Source organism: Coloeus monedula, assembly GCF_965178545.1.
Source record: "Coloeus monedula genome assembly, chromosome: 37".
In the NCBI taxonomy this organism is placed as follows: Eukaryota; Metazoa; Chordata; class Aves; order Passeriformes; family Corvidae; genus Coloeus; species Coloeus monedula.
In genome coordinates this window covers 1,804,893-1,819,343 of record NC_138817.1, presented here as the reverse complement: position 1 = coordinate 1,819,343, position 14,451 = coordinate 1,804,893, and the positions used below count along the sequence as shown (strand labels likewise).

Below are 14,451 nucleotides of genomic sequence, written 5' to 3'. Positions count from 1 at the left end.
AGACCACCGGCCATCCCAGGGGTCACCTCGGGGTCACCTCGAAGTCCCCGGAGACCTCCACGGGTCACCCAGAGGCCTCCGAGTTGGCCCCTCGTAGGTGGTTCCTCGGAGAACCTCGTGGGGTCACCTGGAGAACCTCATGGGACCCCCAAGGAAACACCTGGAGGTGTCTGGAGATGCCAGGGGTCACCAAGGTGGTCCCTCGTAGGTGGTTCCTTGGAGAACCTCGTGGGGTCACCTCGAGAACCTCATGGGACCCCCAAGGAAACTCCTGGAGGTCCCCGGAGACCCCAGGGGGTCACCAAGGTGGCTTCTCGTAGGTGGTTCCTCAGAGAACCTTGTGGGGGTCACCTGGAGAACCTCATGGGACCACGTGGAGACCCCCAAGGAAACTCCTGGAGGTCCCCGGAGATCTCAGGGGGTCACCAAGGTGGCTTCTCGTAGGTGGTTCCTCAGAGAACCTCATGGGACCCCCAAGGAAACTCCTGGAGGTCCCCGGAGATCCAGGGGGTCACCAAGGTGGTCCCTCGTAGGTGGTTCCTCAGAGAACCTCATGGGATCACCTGGAGAACCTCATGGGACCACGTGGAGACCCCCAAGGAAACTCCTGGAGGTCCCCGGAGACCCCAGGGGTCACCAAGGTGGCTCCTCATAGGTGGTTCCTCAGAGAACCTCATGGGACCCCCAAGGAAACACCTGGAGGTGTCCGGAGATCCCAGGGGTCACCAAGGTGGTCCCTCGTAGGTGGTTCCTTGGAGAACCTCATGGGGTCACCTGGAGAACCTCATGGGACCCCCAAGGAAACACCTGGAGGTGTCTGGAGATGCCAGGGGGTCACCAAGGTGGTCCCTCGTAGGTGGTTCCTCAGAGAACCTTGTGGGGGTCACCTGGAGAACCTCATGGGACCCCCAAGGAAACACCTGGAGGTGTCCAGAGATCCCAGGGGGTCACCAAGGTGGTCCCTCGTAGGTGGTTCCTCAGAGAACCTCATGGGGTCACCTCAAGAACCTCATGGGACCCCCAAGGAAACACCTGGAGGTGTCTGGAGATGCCAGGGGGTCACCAAGGTGGCTCCTCGTAGGTGGTTCCTCAGAGAACCTTGTGGGGGTCACCTGGAGAACCTCATGGGACCACGTGGAGACCCCCAAGGAAACTCCTGGAGGTCCCCGGAGACCCCAGGGGTCACCAAGGTGGCTCCTCATAGGTGGTTCCTCAGAGAACCTCATGGGACCCCCAAGGAAACACCTGGAGGTGTCTGGAGATGCCAGGGGTCACCAAGGTGGTCCCTCGTAGGTGGTTCCTCAGAGAACCTCGTGGGGTCACCTGGAGAACCTCATGGGACCCCCAAGGAAACACCTGGAGGTGTCTGGAGATGCCAGGGGTCACCAAGGTGGTCCCTCGTAGGTGGTTCCTCAGAGAACCTTGTGGGGGTCACCTGGAGAACCTCATGGGACCACGTGGAGACCCCCAAGGAAACTCCTGGAGGTCCCCGGAGATCCCAGGGGGTCACCAAGGTGGTCCCTCGTAGGTGGTTCCTCAGAGAACCTCATGGGGTCACCTCAAGAACCTCATGGGACCCCCAAGGAAACACCTGGAGGTGTCCGGAGATGCCAGGGGGTCACCAAGGTGGCTCCTCGTAGGTGGTTCCGTGAAGAACCTCATGGGGTCACCTCGAGAACCTCATGGGACCACGTGGAGACCCCAAAAAACCACCCAGAAAGGCCCCAAAAAAATCACCTCGAGACCCCCATGGAGAAGGTTCCTTGGAGAACCTCATGGGGTCACCTGGAGAATCCCCAAAAAATCCACCTGGAGAAGTCCAAAAACGACCTGCAGACCCCCACAGAGCTCTGGAGGTCACCAAGGGACCCCCATGGAGAAGGTTCCTCCGAGAACCTCACGGGGTCACCTGGAGAACCTCACAGAACCACCTGGAGACCCCCAAAACCCACCCAAAGACCCCCAAAAAACCACCTGGAGACCCCCATGGAGAAGGTTCCTCCAAGAACCTCACAGGGTCACCTGGAGAACCTCACAGAACCACCTGGAGACCCCCAAAACCCACCCAAAGACCCCCAAAAAACCACCTGGAGACCCCCATGGAGCAGGTTCCTCCGAGAACCTCACAGGGTCACCTGGAGAACTTCATGGAACCACCCGGAGACCTCCAAGGTGGCCCCTCGGAGACCCTCATGGTGGTCCCAGGTTGTCCCCAAGGTGTCCCCAACCCCCCGTTTCTCCCCCCCCCCCAGGCTACGTCGGGGCCGCCACGGTCGGAGCGGCCGCCTGGTGGTTCCTCTTCGCTGAGGATGGACCCAGCGTCAGCTACTACCAGCTGGTGAGTCCCCGAGTGTCCCCAAGGTGTCCCCGAGTGTCCCCAAGGTGTCCCCAAGGTGTCCCCAAGGTGTCCCCACCCACTGACCCCTGAGTGACTCCCCCATCTCCCCTCCCAGACCCCATTCAGGCCCCTCATGGAGGTGCCACCACCACCACCACCATGAAGGTCCTCGCGGTGTCCCTCAGCTCCCCAGGGTGCCCCGCCAGGGGTGTCCCCAAGGTGTCCCCAAGGGGTGACCCCGTGGTGACGCCGCGGTGACGCCTCTGTCCCCCAGACCCATTTCATGCAGTGCAGCGAGCACAACGCGGAGTTCGAGGGCCTCGACTGCGACGTCTTCGAGTCGCCGGTGCCGATGACGATGGCGCTGTCGGTGCTGGTGACCATCGAGATGTGCAACGCCCTCAACAGGTGAGGGGCGCTGGCACCGGCGGCACCGGCGGCGTTGTCACCGTCGGCATTGTCATTGTCACCTTTGTCGTGGTCATGGTCGTTGTCGTGGTCATGGTCGTTGTCATGGTCATGGTCATCATGGTCACCATTGAGATGTGCAATGCTCTCAAATGGTGAGGGACGCTGTCACCGGCGTCACCGGTGTCGTTGTCACCGTTGGCATTGTCATCATGGTCATCGTGGTCATTGTCATGGTCATGGTCATCATGGTCATTGTCATGGTCATCATGGTCGTTGTCATGGTCATGGTCATCATGGTCACCATCGAGATGTGCAACGCCCTCAAACGGTGAGGGACACTGTCACCAGTGTCACCATTGTCATTGTCACCGTTGGCATTGTCATCATGGTCATCGTGGTCATTGTCATGGTCATCATGGTCACCATTGAGATGTGCAATGCCCTCAGCAGGTGAGGGACGCTGTCACCGGCGTCACCGGTGTCGTTGTCACCGTCAGCATTGTCATTGTCATCGTTGTCATTGTCACCTTTGTCATGGTCATTGTCATGGTCATCATGGTCATTATGGTCATGGTCATGGTCATCATGGTCATTGTCATGGTCATCATGGTCACCATCGAGATGTGCAACGCCCTCAAACGGTGAGGGACACTGTCACCAGTGTCACCATTGTCATTGTCACCGTTGGCATTGTCATCATGGTCATCGTGGTCATTGTCATGGTCATGGTCATCATGGTCATCATGGTCATCATGGTCATGGTCATTGTCATGGTCATCATGGTCACCATTGAGATGTGCAACACCCTCAAACGGTGAGGGACGCTGTCACCGGCGTCACCGGTGTCGTTGTCACCGTCAGCATTGTCATTGTCATCGTTGTCATTGTCACCATTGTCATGGTCATGGTCATCGTGGTCATCATGGTCATGGTCATAATGGTCATTGTCATGGTCATCATGATCATCATGGTCATCATGGTCATGGTCATAATGGTCATTGTCATGGTCATGGTCATCATGGTCATGGCCATAATGGTCATTGTCATGGTCATGGTCATCACGGTCATCATGGTCATGGTCATAATGGTCATTGTCATGGTCATGGTCATCACGGTCATCATGGTCATGGCCATAATGGTCATTGTCACCATTGTCATGGTCATGGTCATCGTGGTCATCATGGTCATGGAGATGTGCAACCATGGAGATGTGCAATGCCCTCAGCAGGTGAGGGACACCTGGCAGTGTCATTGTCACCGTTGTCATCGTCATCATCGTCATGGTTGTCATCGTCGTGGTCATTGTCATTGTCATGGTCACGGTCATGGTCATCATGGTCATCACGGTCATCATGGTCACCACTGAGGCCCTCCAGGGGCCACCGTCCTCATCATCATCGTTGCCCCCTACCCTGCGGTGACCCCTCAGCGTCCTCCCGCCCTGCGTCCCCCCCAACATCCCGGTGACCCCGTGGTGACCCCGTGGTGACCCCGTGGTGACCCCGTGGTGACCCCGTGGTGACCCCGTGGTGACCCCGCTGTCCCCAGCCTGTCCGAGAACCAGTCCTTGGCCCGGATGCCGCCGTGGGTGAACATCTGGCTGGTGGGCTCCATCTGCCTCTCCATGTCCCTGCACTTCGTCATCCTCTACATCGACCCCCTGCCCGTAAGGGGACGCCGCGGGGTGGCCTTGGGCGTGGTGGCCTTGGGGGCATGGGCTTGGTGGTCGTGGGCTTGGTGGTCATTGGAGTTGGTGGTCATGGGGTTGGTGGTCATCGCCACTGGGGTTGGTGGTCATTGGAGTTGGAGTTGGTGGTCATCAGAGCTGGTGGTCATCGGCACGGGTTGGTGGTCATTGGGGTTGGTGGTCATTGACATTGCGGTTGGTGGTCATCAGAGCTGGTGGTCATGGACATTGGGGTTGGTGGTCATCAACACTGGGGTTGGTGGTCATCGACATTGGGGTTGGTGGTCATGGACATTGGGGTTGGTGGTCATCAGAGCTGGTGGTCATCAACATTGGGGTTGGTGGTCATTGACATTGGGGTTGGTGGTCATCGACATTGGGGTTGGTGGTCATGGGGTTGGTGGTCATTGACATTGGGGTTGGTGGTCATCAGAGTTGGTGGCCATCAATATTGGGGTTGGTGGTCATGGGGTTGGTGGTCATCGACACTGGGGTTGGTGGTCATCAGAGCTGGTGGTCATCGACATTGGGGTTGGTGGTCATCGACATTGGGGTTGGTGGTCATCAGAGCTGGTGGTCATCGACATGGGGGTTGGTGGTCATCGAAATTGGGGTTGGTGGTCATTGGAGTTGGTGGCCATCAATATTGGGGTTGGTGGTCATGGGGTTGGTGGTCATCGACATTGGGGTTGGTGGTCATTGAGTTGGTGGTCATCGACATTGGGGTTGGTGGTCATTGAGTTGGTGGTCATCGACATTGGGGTTGGTGGTCATGGGGTTGGTGGTCATTGACATTGGGGTTGGTGGTCATTGGAGCTGGTGGTCATCGACATTGGGGTTGGTGGTCATTGGAGCTGGTGGTCATGGACATTGGGGTTGATGGTCATGGGGTTGGTGGTCATTGACACTGGGGTTGGTGGTCATGGGGTTGGTGGTCATCGACACTGGGGTTGGTGGTCATGGGGTTGGTGGTCATTGACACTGGGGTTGGTGGTCATTGGAGCTGGTGGTCATCGACATTGGGGTTGGTGGTCATGGGGTTGGTGGTCATCGACATTGGGGTTGGTGGTCATGGGGTTGGTGGTCATCGACATTGGGGTTGGTGGTCATGGGGTTGGTGGTCATCGGAGCTGGTGGTCATCGACATTGCAGTTGGTGGTCGTGCGGTTGGTGGCCATCATCTTGATGACCACCAAGGCGGTGGCCTTGGGGATGTGGGGTTGGTGGTCACTGAGCTGATGGCCATAGGGCTGGTGGTCATTAGGCTGGTGGCCATGGGGACATTGTGTCCTTGACCACGGATTGTCGGCCATCGACGTGGTGACCGTGGGGCTGGTGGTCACTGGGATGGTGGCCGTGCGCTTGCCGGCCTGCCCGTCGCATCGATGACCACCAAGATGGCGGCCACGAGTCTGTTGACCTTGGCTTGAGTGCCCATCGGGTTGGATGACCACGGCGAGGCTTCAGTGCCCATGGGTGGGGTCTGGTGGCCCCGAGGTGGCCCTGGTGGCCCTGGGGGGGGTTCCAGCCATGTCCCCCGGTGTCCCCAGATGATCTTCAAGCTGACGCCGCTGTCGCTGACCCATTGGCTGATGGTCCTCAAGATCTCCTTCCCGGTCATTCTGCTGGACGAGGCCCTCAAGTTCATCGCCAGGAACTACCTGGAGGGTGAGGGGGGGGCCGGACCCCCCGGAGTGTCCCCGAGTGTCCCCAAATGGCCCCACGGCCCCGCCCCTGCCGGCTCTGTGGCCGCTGTGGCCACCTGTGTGGTCACCTCCACGCTCTGTGGTCCGTGGTCACTTGCGTGGTCACCTTGACCATCTCCAGGTGACCGTGACCTTGCCCATGTCCTCTCCATCATCTTCTGGTCACCTCTGTGGTCCATGGTCCGTGGTCACCTCTGTGGTCACCTCCTCCCTGTCCCCTCCATCATCTCCTGGTCACCTCCGTGGTCACCTCCATGGTCACCTCCATCCCCTCTCTGTCACCTCTGTGTCCCCTTGGCCACCTCCAGGGGACCTTGACCATCCCCGTGTCCCCTCCGCCGTCTCCTGGTCATCTGTGTGGTCATCTCCATGGTCCATGGTCACCTCTGTGGTCATCTCCTGGTCACCTCCATCCCTTCCCTGTCCCCTTGACCATCTCCATGGTCACCCCTGTGGTCATCTCCTGGTCACCTCCATCCCCTCCCTGTCCCCTTGACCATCTCCTGGTCACCTCTGTGGTCATCTCCATGGTCCATGGTCACCCCTGTGGTCATCTCCTGGTCACCTCCATCCCTTCCCTGTCCCCTTGACCATCTCCATCTCCATGGTCACCCCTGTGGTCATCTCCTGGTCATCTCCTCCCTATCCCATTGACCATCTCCATGGTCATCTCCTGGTCACCCCTGTGGTCATCTCCTGGTCACCTCCATCCCTTCCCTGTCCCCTTGACCATCTCCTGGTCACCCCTGTGGTCATCTCCTGGTCACCTCCATCCCCCCGATGTCCCCGATGTCCCCTCCCCCCTCTCATCTCCATCTTCTCCTCCCCAGCGTGACCCCGCCCGGCCCCGGCACCGCCCGCAGGTACCGAGGGGACAGCGCGGGCACCTCCTGGCACTGGCACTGTCATTGTCATTGTCACCTGTCATTGTCACCTGGCACTGTCATTGTCACTGTCATTGTCACTGTCACTGTCACCTGTCATTATTGTCATTGTCACTGTCATTGTCACTGTCACCTGGCATTGTCACTGTCATTGTCACTGTCATTGTCACTGTCACTGTCACTGTCATTGTCACTGTCACCTGGCACTGTCATTGTCACTGTCATTGTCACTGTCACTGTCATTGTCACTGTCATTGTCATTGTCATTGTCATTGTCACCTGGCACTGTCACCTGTCATTATTGTCATTGTCACTGTCATTGTCACTGTCATTGTCACTGTCATTGTCACTGTCACCTGGCACTGTCACCTGGCACTGTCACCTGGCATTGTCACCTGGCATTGTCACTGTCACTGTCACCTGGCACTGTCACCTGTCATTGTCACTGTCACCTGGCATTGTCACTGGCACCTGGCATTGTCACCTCCTGGCACTGTCACCTGTCATTGTCACTGTCACTATCACCTGGCACTGGCACTGTCATTGTCACTGTCACCTGTCATTGTCACTGGCACTGTCACCTGGCACTGTCACTGTCATTGTCACTGTCACCTGTCATTGTCACTGTCACTATCACCTGGCACTGTCACCTGGCACTGTCACCTGCCATTGTCACCTTCCATGTCACCTCCTGTCACCTCCTGGCACTGTCACTGTCATTGTCACTGTCACTGTCACCTGTCATTATTGTCATTGTCACTGTCATTGTCACCTGGCACTGTCACCTGGCACTGGCACTGTCACCTGGCACTGTCACCTGGCACTGTCACCTGTCATTGTCACTGTCACTGGCACCTGGCACTGTCACTGTCATTGTCACCGTCACCTCCTGGCACTGTCACCTGTCATTGTCACTGTCACTATCACCTGGCACTGGCACTGTCATTGTCACCTGGCACTGTCATTGTCACCTGGCACTGTCACCTGCCATTGTCACCTGCCATTGTCACCTTCCATGTCACCTCCTGTCACCTCCTGGCACTGTCACTGTCACTGTCATTGTCACTGTCATTGTCACCTGGCACTGGCACCTGGCACTGTCACTGTCACCTGGCATTGTCACTGTCACCTGGCATTGTCACTGTCACCTGGCACTGTCACCTGGCACTGTCACTGTCATTGTCACTGTCATTGTCACCTGTCATTGTCACCTGTCATTATCACTGGCACTGGCACTGTCACCTGGCACCTGGCATTGTCACCTGTCACTGTCACTGTCATTGTCACTGTCACCTGTCATTGTCACTGGCATTGTCACCTGTCACTGTCACCTGTCACTGTCACTGTCACCTGGCACTGTCACCTGGCACTGTCACCTGGCACTGTCATTGTCACCGTCATTGTCACCTGTCATTGTCACTGTCATTGTCACCTGGCACTGTCACCTATTGTCACCCCTGGCACTGTCATTGTCACTGTCACCTCCTGGCATTGTCACCTGGCATTGGCATTGTCACCTCCTGGCATTGTCACCTGTCACTGTCACCTGTCACTGTCAGCTGTCACCTTCCCTGTCACGCCCTGGCATCTCCTGTCACTGTCACCTTCCATGTCACCTCCTGGCATTGTCACCTCTCACTGTCACCTTCCCTGCCACCTCCTGGCACCTCCTGGCACTGTCACCCGGCATTGGCATTGTCACTGTCGCCTCTCACTGTCACCTGTCACCGCCACCTCCTGGCATTGTCACCTTCCATGTCACCTCCTGGCATTGTCACCTCTCACTGTCACCTTCCCTGGCACCTCCTGGCACCTCCTGGCATTGTCACCTTCCATGTCACCTCCTGGCACTTCCTGGCACTGTCACTGTCACCTGTCATTGTCCCCTCCCTGTCCCCTCCTGTCATTGTCACCTCCTGTCACTCACCTGTCCCCTCCCCCATCACTGCCACCTCCTGTCACCTCCTGTCACCTCCTGTCACCTCCTGTCATTGTCACCTGCCCATCACTGCCACCTCCTGTCACCTCCTGTTATTGTCACCTGTCATTGTCACCTCCTGTCACCTCCTGTCACTGTCACCTCCTGTCACTGTCACACCCTGTCACTGTCCCCTCCCTGACCCCTCCCTGTCACTGTCCCCTCTCCCATCACTGCCACCTCCTGTCCCCTCCTGTCCCCTCCCTGTCACCTCCCTGTCACCTCCTGTCACCTCCTGTCACCTCCACGTCACCATCACCTCCTGTCACCTCCTGTCACTGTCCCCTCCCCCATCACTGTCCCCTCCTGTCCCCTCCCTGCCACCTCCTGTCCCCTCCCTGTCACTGTCCCCTCTCCACTGCCACCTTCCCTGTCCCCTCCTGTCATTGTCACCCCTCTGTCACTCACCTGTCCCCTCCCCCATCACTGCCACCTCCTGTCACCTTCCATGTCACCATCACCTCCTGTCACCTCCTGTCACCTCCTGTCACCTCCTGTCACTGTCACACCCTGTCACTGTCCCCTCTCCACTGCCACCTCCCGTCACCTCCTGTCACCTCCACGTCACCATCACCTCCTGTCACCTCCCTGTCACCGTCACCTGTCATTGTCACCTCCTTGTCCCCTCCTGTCATTGTCACCTCCTGTCACTCACCTGTCCCCTCCCCCATCACTGCCACCTCCTGTCACCGATGTCACCATCACCTCCCTGTCCCCTCCCTGTCACCTCCACGTCACCATCACCTCCTGTCACTGTCCCCTCCCCATCACTGCCACCTCCTGTCACCTCCTGTCACCTCCTGTCACCTCCTGTCACTGTCACACCCTGTCACTGTCCCCTCCCTGACCCCTCCCTGTCACTGTCCCCTCTCCACTGCCACCTCCCGTCACCTCCCTGTCACCTCCACGTCACCATCACCTCCTGTCCCCTCCCTGTCACTGTCACCTGTCATTGTCACCTCCCTGTCCCCTCCTGTCATTGTCACCCCTCTGTCACTCACCTGTCCCCTCCCCATCACTGCCACCTCCTGTCACCTCCTGTCACCTCCTGTCACTGTCACACTCTGTCACTGTCCCCTCCCTGACCCCTCCCTGCCACTGTCCCCTCTCCACTGCCACCTCCTGTCACCTCCTGTCACCTCCTGTCACCTCCTGTCACTGTCACCTGTCATTGTCACCTCCTGTCACCTCCTGTCACTGTCCCCTCCCTGTCCCCTCCCTGTCACCTTCCGAGTCACCTCCCTGTCACCATCAGCTCCCTGTCCCCTCCCTGTCCCTGTCCCCTCCCCCATCACTGCCACCTCCTGTCACCTCCTGTCACCTCCTGTCACCTCCTGTCACTGTCCCCCTCCCCCATCACTGTCCCCTCCTGTCCCCTCCTGTCACCTCCCTGTCCCCTCCTGTCCCCTCCTGTCACCTCCTGTCACCTTTGATGTCACCATCACCTCCTGTCACCTCCTGTCACTGTCACCTGCCCATCACTGTCACCTCCTGTCCCCTCCCTGTCACTGTCCCCTGTCCTTGTCACCTCCTGTCACCTCCTGTCCCCTCCTGTCCCCTCCTGTCACCTCCCTGTCCCCTCCTGTCCCCTCCTGTCCCCTCCTGTCCCCTCCTGTCCCCTCCCTGTCCCCTCCTGTCACCTCCCTGTCCCCTCCCTGTCACCTCCTGTCCCCTCCTGTCCCCTCCTGTCACCTCCTGTCACCTCCATGTCACCTTTGATGTCACCATCACCTCCCTGTCCCCTCCTGTCCCCTCCTGTCACCTCCTGTCCCCTCCTGTCACCTCCCTGTCCCTTCCTGTCCCCTCCTGTCACCTCCCTGTCCCCTCCTGTCACCTCCTGTCCCCTCCTGTCCCCTCCTGTCCCCTCCCTGTCCCCTCCTGTCACCTCCTGTCACCTCCCTGTCCCCTCCTGTCCCCTCCTGTCCCCTCCTGTCCCCTCCCTGTCCCCTCCTGTCACCTCCTGTCACCTCCCTGTCACCTCCTGTCCCCTCCTGTCCCCTCCTGTCCCCTCCCTGTCACCTTTGATGTCACCATCACCTCCTGTCCCCTCCTGTCCCCGTCACACCCCATCATTGTCCCCTCCTCCCCCATCCCCCCCAATGTCCCCCGCAAGTGACACCGATGGGGGAGGGGAGGGAGGGGTGGGAACACCGCGATGACGTCACCCACCATGACGTCACACCCCCCCTTGCCGTGACGTCACCTGACCCTGTCCCCTCCCCCCGCAGCGGACGAGGGCCCCCGGAAGACGCGGAAGTGACGCCTTGGGGACACCTTGGGGACACCTTGGGGACACCCCGGGGACACCCCCACCCCCCCCCCGGGGGGGGCCCCCTCCCCCCCAAAAATCCGCCCCTCCCCCTTTTTTTTTTTTTCCCCACGCCCCTCCCCCACCCCCAAATTTTGGGGGGGGGGGGGGGGGGGGGGCCCGGGGGTGTTTTGGGGTCGCCCCCTGCAGCGGGGCCCCCCCAAAAACGCCGCGGGACCCCCCCCCCCCAAAAAAAAAAAATTGGGGGAGGGCGGGGGGGAGCCCCAAATTTGCCCCTCCCCCCCCCCCAACCTGGAGCCCCTCCCCCACTCCAAATCTGCCCCTCCCCCTCCCCCCCCCGGCGTCGCTTATTTATTGCCAATAAAGGGAATCGCCCCTCCCCCACCCCCCCGGAATCGCCGCCGTCGGAGGTTTTTTTTGGGGGGGGTGGGGGAGGGGCTGGAGCCCAAAATTGGTGTGAGAATTCCCAAAGTTCATAAAAAAAAATAAAGTAATAATAATAATAATAATAATAATAAAAATCCCTAAAATCCACCCTGGGATCCCCAAAAATCCAACCCAGGAATGTCCCAAATCCACCCCGGGATCCCAAAATCCACCCCGGGGACCCCAAAATCCACCCCGGAATGTCCCAAATCCACCCCGGGGATCCCAAAATCCACCCGAGGACCCCAAAATCCAACCCTGGGATCCCAAAATCCACCCTGGAATGTCCCAAATCCACCCCGGGACCCCAAAATCCACCCCAGGATCCCAAAATCCAACCTGGGATCCCCAAAAATCCAACCCAGGAATGTCCCAAATCCACCCCGGGATCCCAAAATCCACCCCGGGGATCCCCAAAAATCCAACCCCGGGATCCCAAAATCCACCCGGCGTCCCCAAAATCCAACCCCGGAATGTCCCAAATCCACCCCGGGATCCCAAAATCCACCCCGGGATCCCAAAATCCAACCTGGGACCCCAAAATCCAACCTGAGATCCCCAAAAATCCAACCCTGGGATCCCAAAATCCAACCCCGGAATGTCCCAAATCCGTCCGGGGACCCCAAAAATTCATCTCAGGATCCCAAAAATTCATTTTGGGACCCCGAAATCCACCCCGAGACCCCCCAAAATACACTCCAGGGGACCCCAAAATCCCCCCTGAGTCCCCAAAATTCATCCAAGAACTCCCAAAATTCACCTCGGGGACATCCCAAAATCCACCCCAGGATCCCAAAATCCACCCTGGGACCCCAAAATCCACCCCGGGACCCCAAAATTCATCTTGGCACCCCAAAATCCACCCCGGAATGTCCCAAATCCATCCTGGGACCCCAAAAATTCGTCTCAGGATCCCAAAATTCACCCCGCAGCCCCAAAATCCACCCTGGAATGTCCTAAATCCATCCCGGCACCCCAAAATTCATCTCGGCACCCCAAAATCCACCCCGGAATGTCCCAAATCCATCCTGGGACCCCAAAAATTCATCCAAGAACTCCCAAAATTCACCTCGGGGACACCCCAAAATCCACCCCAAGATCCCAAAATCCACCCCGGGACCCCAAAATTCATCTTGGCGCCCCAAAAATCCACCCTGGGTCCCCAAAAATCCACCCCGGGATGCCAAAATCCACCCTGAAATGTCCTAAATCCATCCCGGCACCCCAAAATTTATCTCGGCACCCCAAAATCCACCCCGGAATGTCCCAAATCCATCCTGGGACCCCAAAAATTCGTCTCAGGATCCCAAAATTCACCCTGGGACCCAAAATGCATCCCAGGACCCCAAAATCCACCCTGGAATGTCCTAAATCCATCCCGGCACCCCAAAATCCACCCCGGAATGTCCCAAATCCATCCTGGGACCCCAAAAATTCATCCAAGAACTCCCAAAATTCACCTCGGGGACACCCCAAAATCCACCCCAAGATCCCAAAATCCACCCCGGGACCCCAAAATTCATCTTGGCGCCCCAAAAATCCACCCTGGGTCCCCAAAAATCCACCCCAGGATCCCAAAATCCACCCTGAAATGTCCTAAATCCATCCCGGCACCCCAAAATTCATCTCGGCACCCCAAAATCCACCCCGGGATCCCAAAATCCAACCTGGGACCCCAAAATTCATCCAAGAACTCCCAAAATTCACCTCGGGGACACCCCAAAATCCACCCCAAGATCCCAAAATCCACCCCGGGATCCCAAAATTCATCTTGGCGCCCCAAAAATCCATCCTGGGACCCCAAAAATCCACCCCAGGATCCCAAAATCCAACCCTGGAATGTCCTAAATCCATCCTGGGACCCCAAAATTCATCTCGGCACCCCAAAATCCACCCCGGAATGTCCCAAATCCATCCTGGGACCCCAAAAATTCATCCAAGAACTCCCAAAATTCACCTCGGGGACACCCCAAAATCCACCCCAAGATCCCAAAATCCACCCCGGGACCCCAAAATTCATCTTGGCGCCCCAAAAATCCACCCTGGGTCCCCAAAAATCCACCCCAGGATCCCAAAATCCACCCTGAAATGTCCTAAATCCATCCCGGCACCCCAAAATTCATCTCGGCACCCCAAAATCCACCCCGGGATCCCAAAATCCAACCTGGGACCCCAAAATTCATCCAAGAACTCCCAAAATTCACCTCGGGGACACCCCAAAATCCACCCCAAGATCCCAAAATCCACCCCGGGATCCCAAAATTCATCTTGGCGCCCCAAAAATCCATCCTGGGACCCCAAAAATCCACCCCAGGATCCCAAAATCCAACCCTGGAATGTCCTAAATCCATCCTGGGACCCCAAAATTCATCTCGGCACCCCAAAATCCACCCCGGAATGTCCCAAATCCATCCTGGGACCCCAAAAATTCATCCAAGAACTCCCAAAATTCACCTCGGGGACACCCCAAAATCCACCCCAAGATCCCAAAATCCACCCCGAGACCCTAAAATTCACCTTGGCGCCCCAAAAATCCACCCCAGGATCCCAAAATCCACCCTGGAATGTCCTAAATCCATCCCGGCACCCCAAAATTCATCTTGGCGCCCCAAAAATCCACCCCGGAATGTCCCAAATCCATCCTGGGACCCCAAAAATTCGTCTCAGGATCCCAAAATTCACCCTGGGACCCAAAATGCATCCCAGGACCCCAAAATCCACCCTGGAATGTCCTAAATCCATCCCGGCACCC

General features: G+C 57.9%; 2 protein-coding genes and 1 long non-coding RNA gene across 4 annotated transcripts in view; all 3 read left to right on the top strand.

Moving 5' to 3' along the window:
* Positions 1–11,668, top strand: part of LOC309584198 (sarcoplasmic/endoplasmic reticulum calcium ATPase 1) — a 53,778-nt gene extending 42,110 nt beyond the window's left edge. Inside the window, exons 18-23 of one of the 2 annotated variants that reach the window (XM_082300144.1) lie at positions 2,253–2,338; positions 2,613–2,746; positions 4,298–4,415; positions 5,987–6,104; positions 6,973–7,005; positions 11,233–11,668. In XM_082300144.1, the coding sequence (XP_082156270.1) occupies positions 2,253–2,338; positions 2,613–2,746; positions 4,298–4,415; positions 5,987–6,104; positions 6,973–6,977 (461 nt within the window). In that variant the 3' untranslated portion in view covers positions 6,978–7,005; positions 11,233–11,668. Of the gene's footprint in view, positions 1–2,252; positions 2,339–2,612; positions 2,747–4,297; positions 4,478–4,552; positions 4,863–5,986; positions 6,105–6,972; positions 7,006–11,232 lie in introns of those variants that run through there. The other variant, XM_082300143.1, reaches the window with a different exon arrangement.
* On the top strand, positions 6–2,062 carry LOC309584213. Its single transcript, XR_014227206.1, has 2 exons — positions 6–208; positions 321–2,062. It is a non-coding gene; the product is annotated as an uncharacterized lncRNA (long non-coding RNA).
* Positions 8,861–11,325, top strand: LOC309584205 (uncharacterized protein; the record flags this gene model as incomplete). Its single annotated transcript, XM_082300158.1, has 2 exons — positions 8,861–9,530; positions 9,768–11,325. 2 exons carry the CDS (start codon positions 8,861–8,863, stop codon positions 10,721–10,723), a joined length of 1,626 nt encoding a protein of 541 aa, XP_082156284.1. The 3' UTR covers positions 10,724–11,325.
* Positions 11,669–14,451: the final 2,783 nt, after the last annotated feature.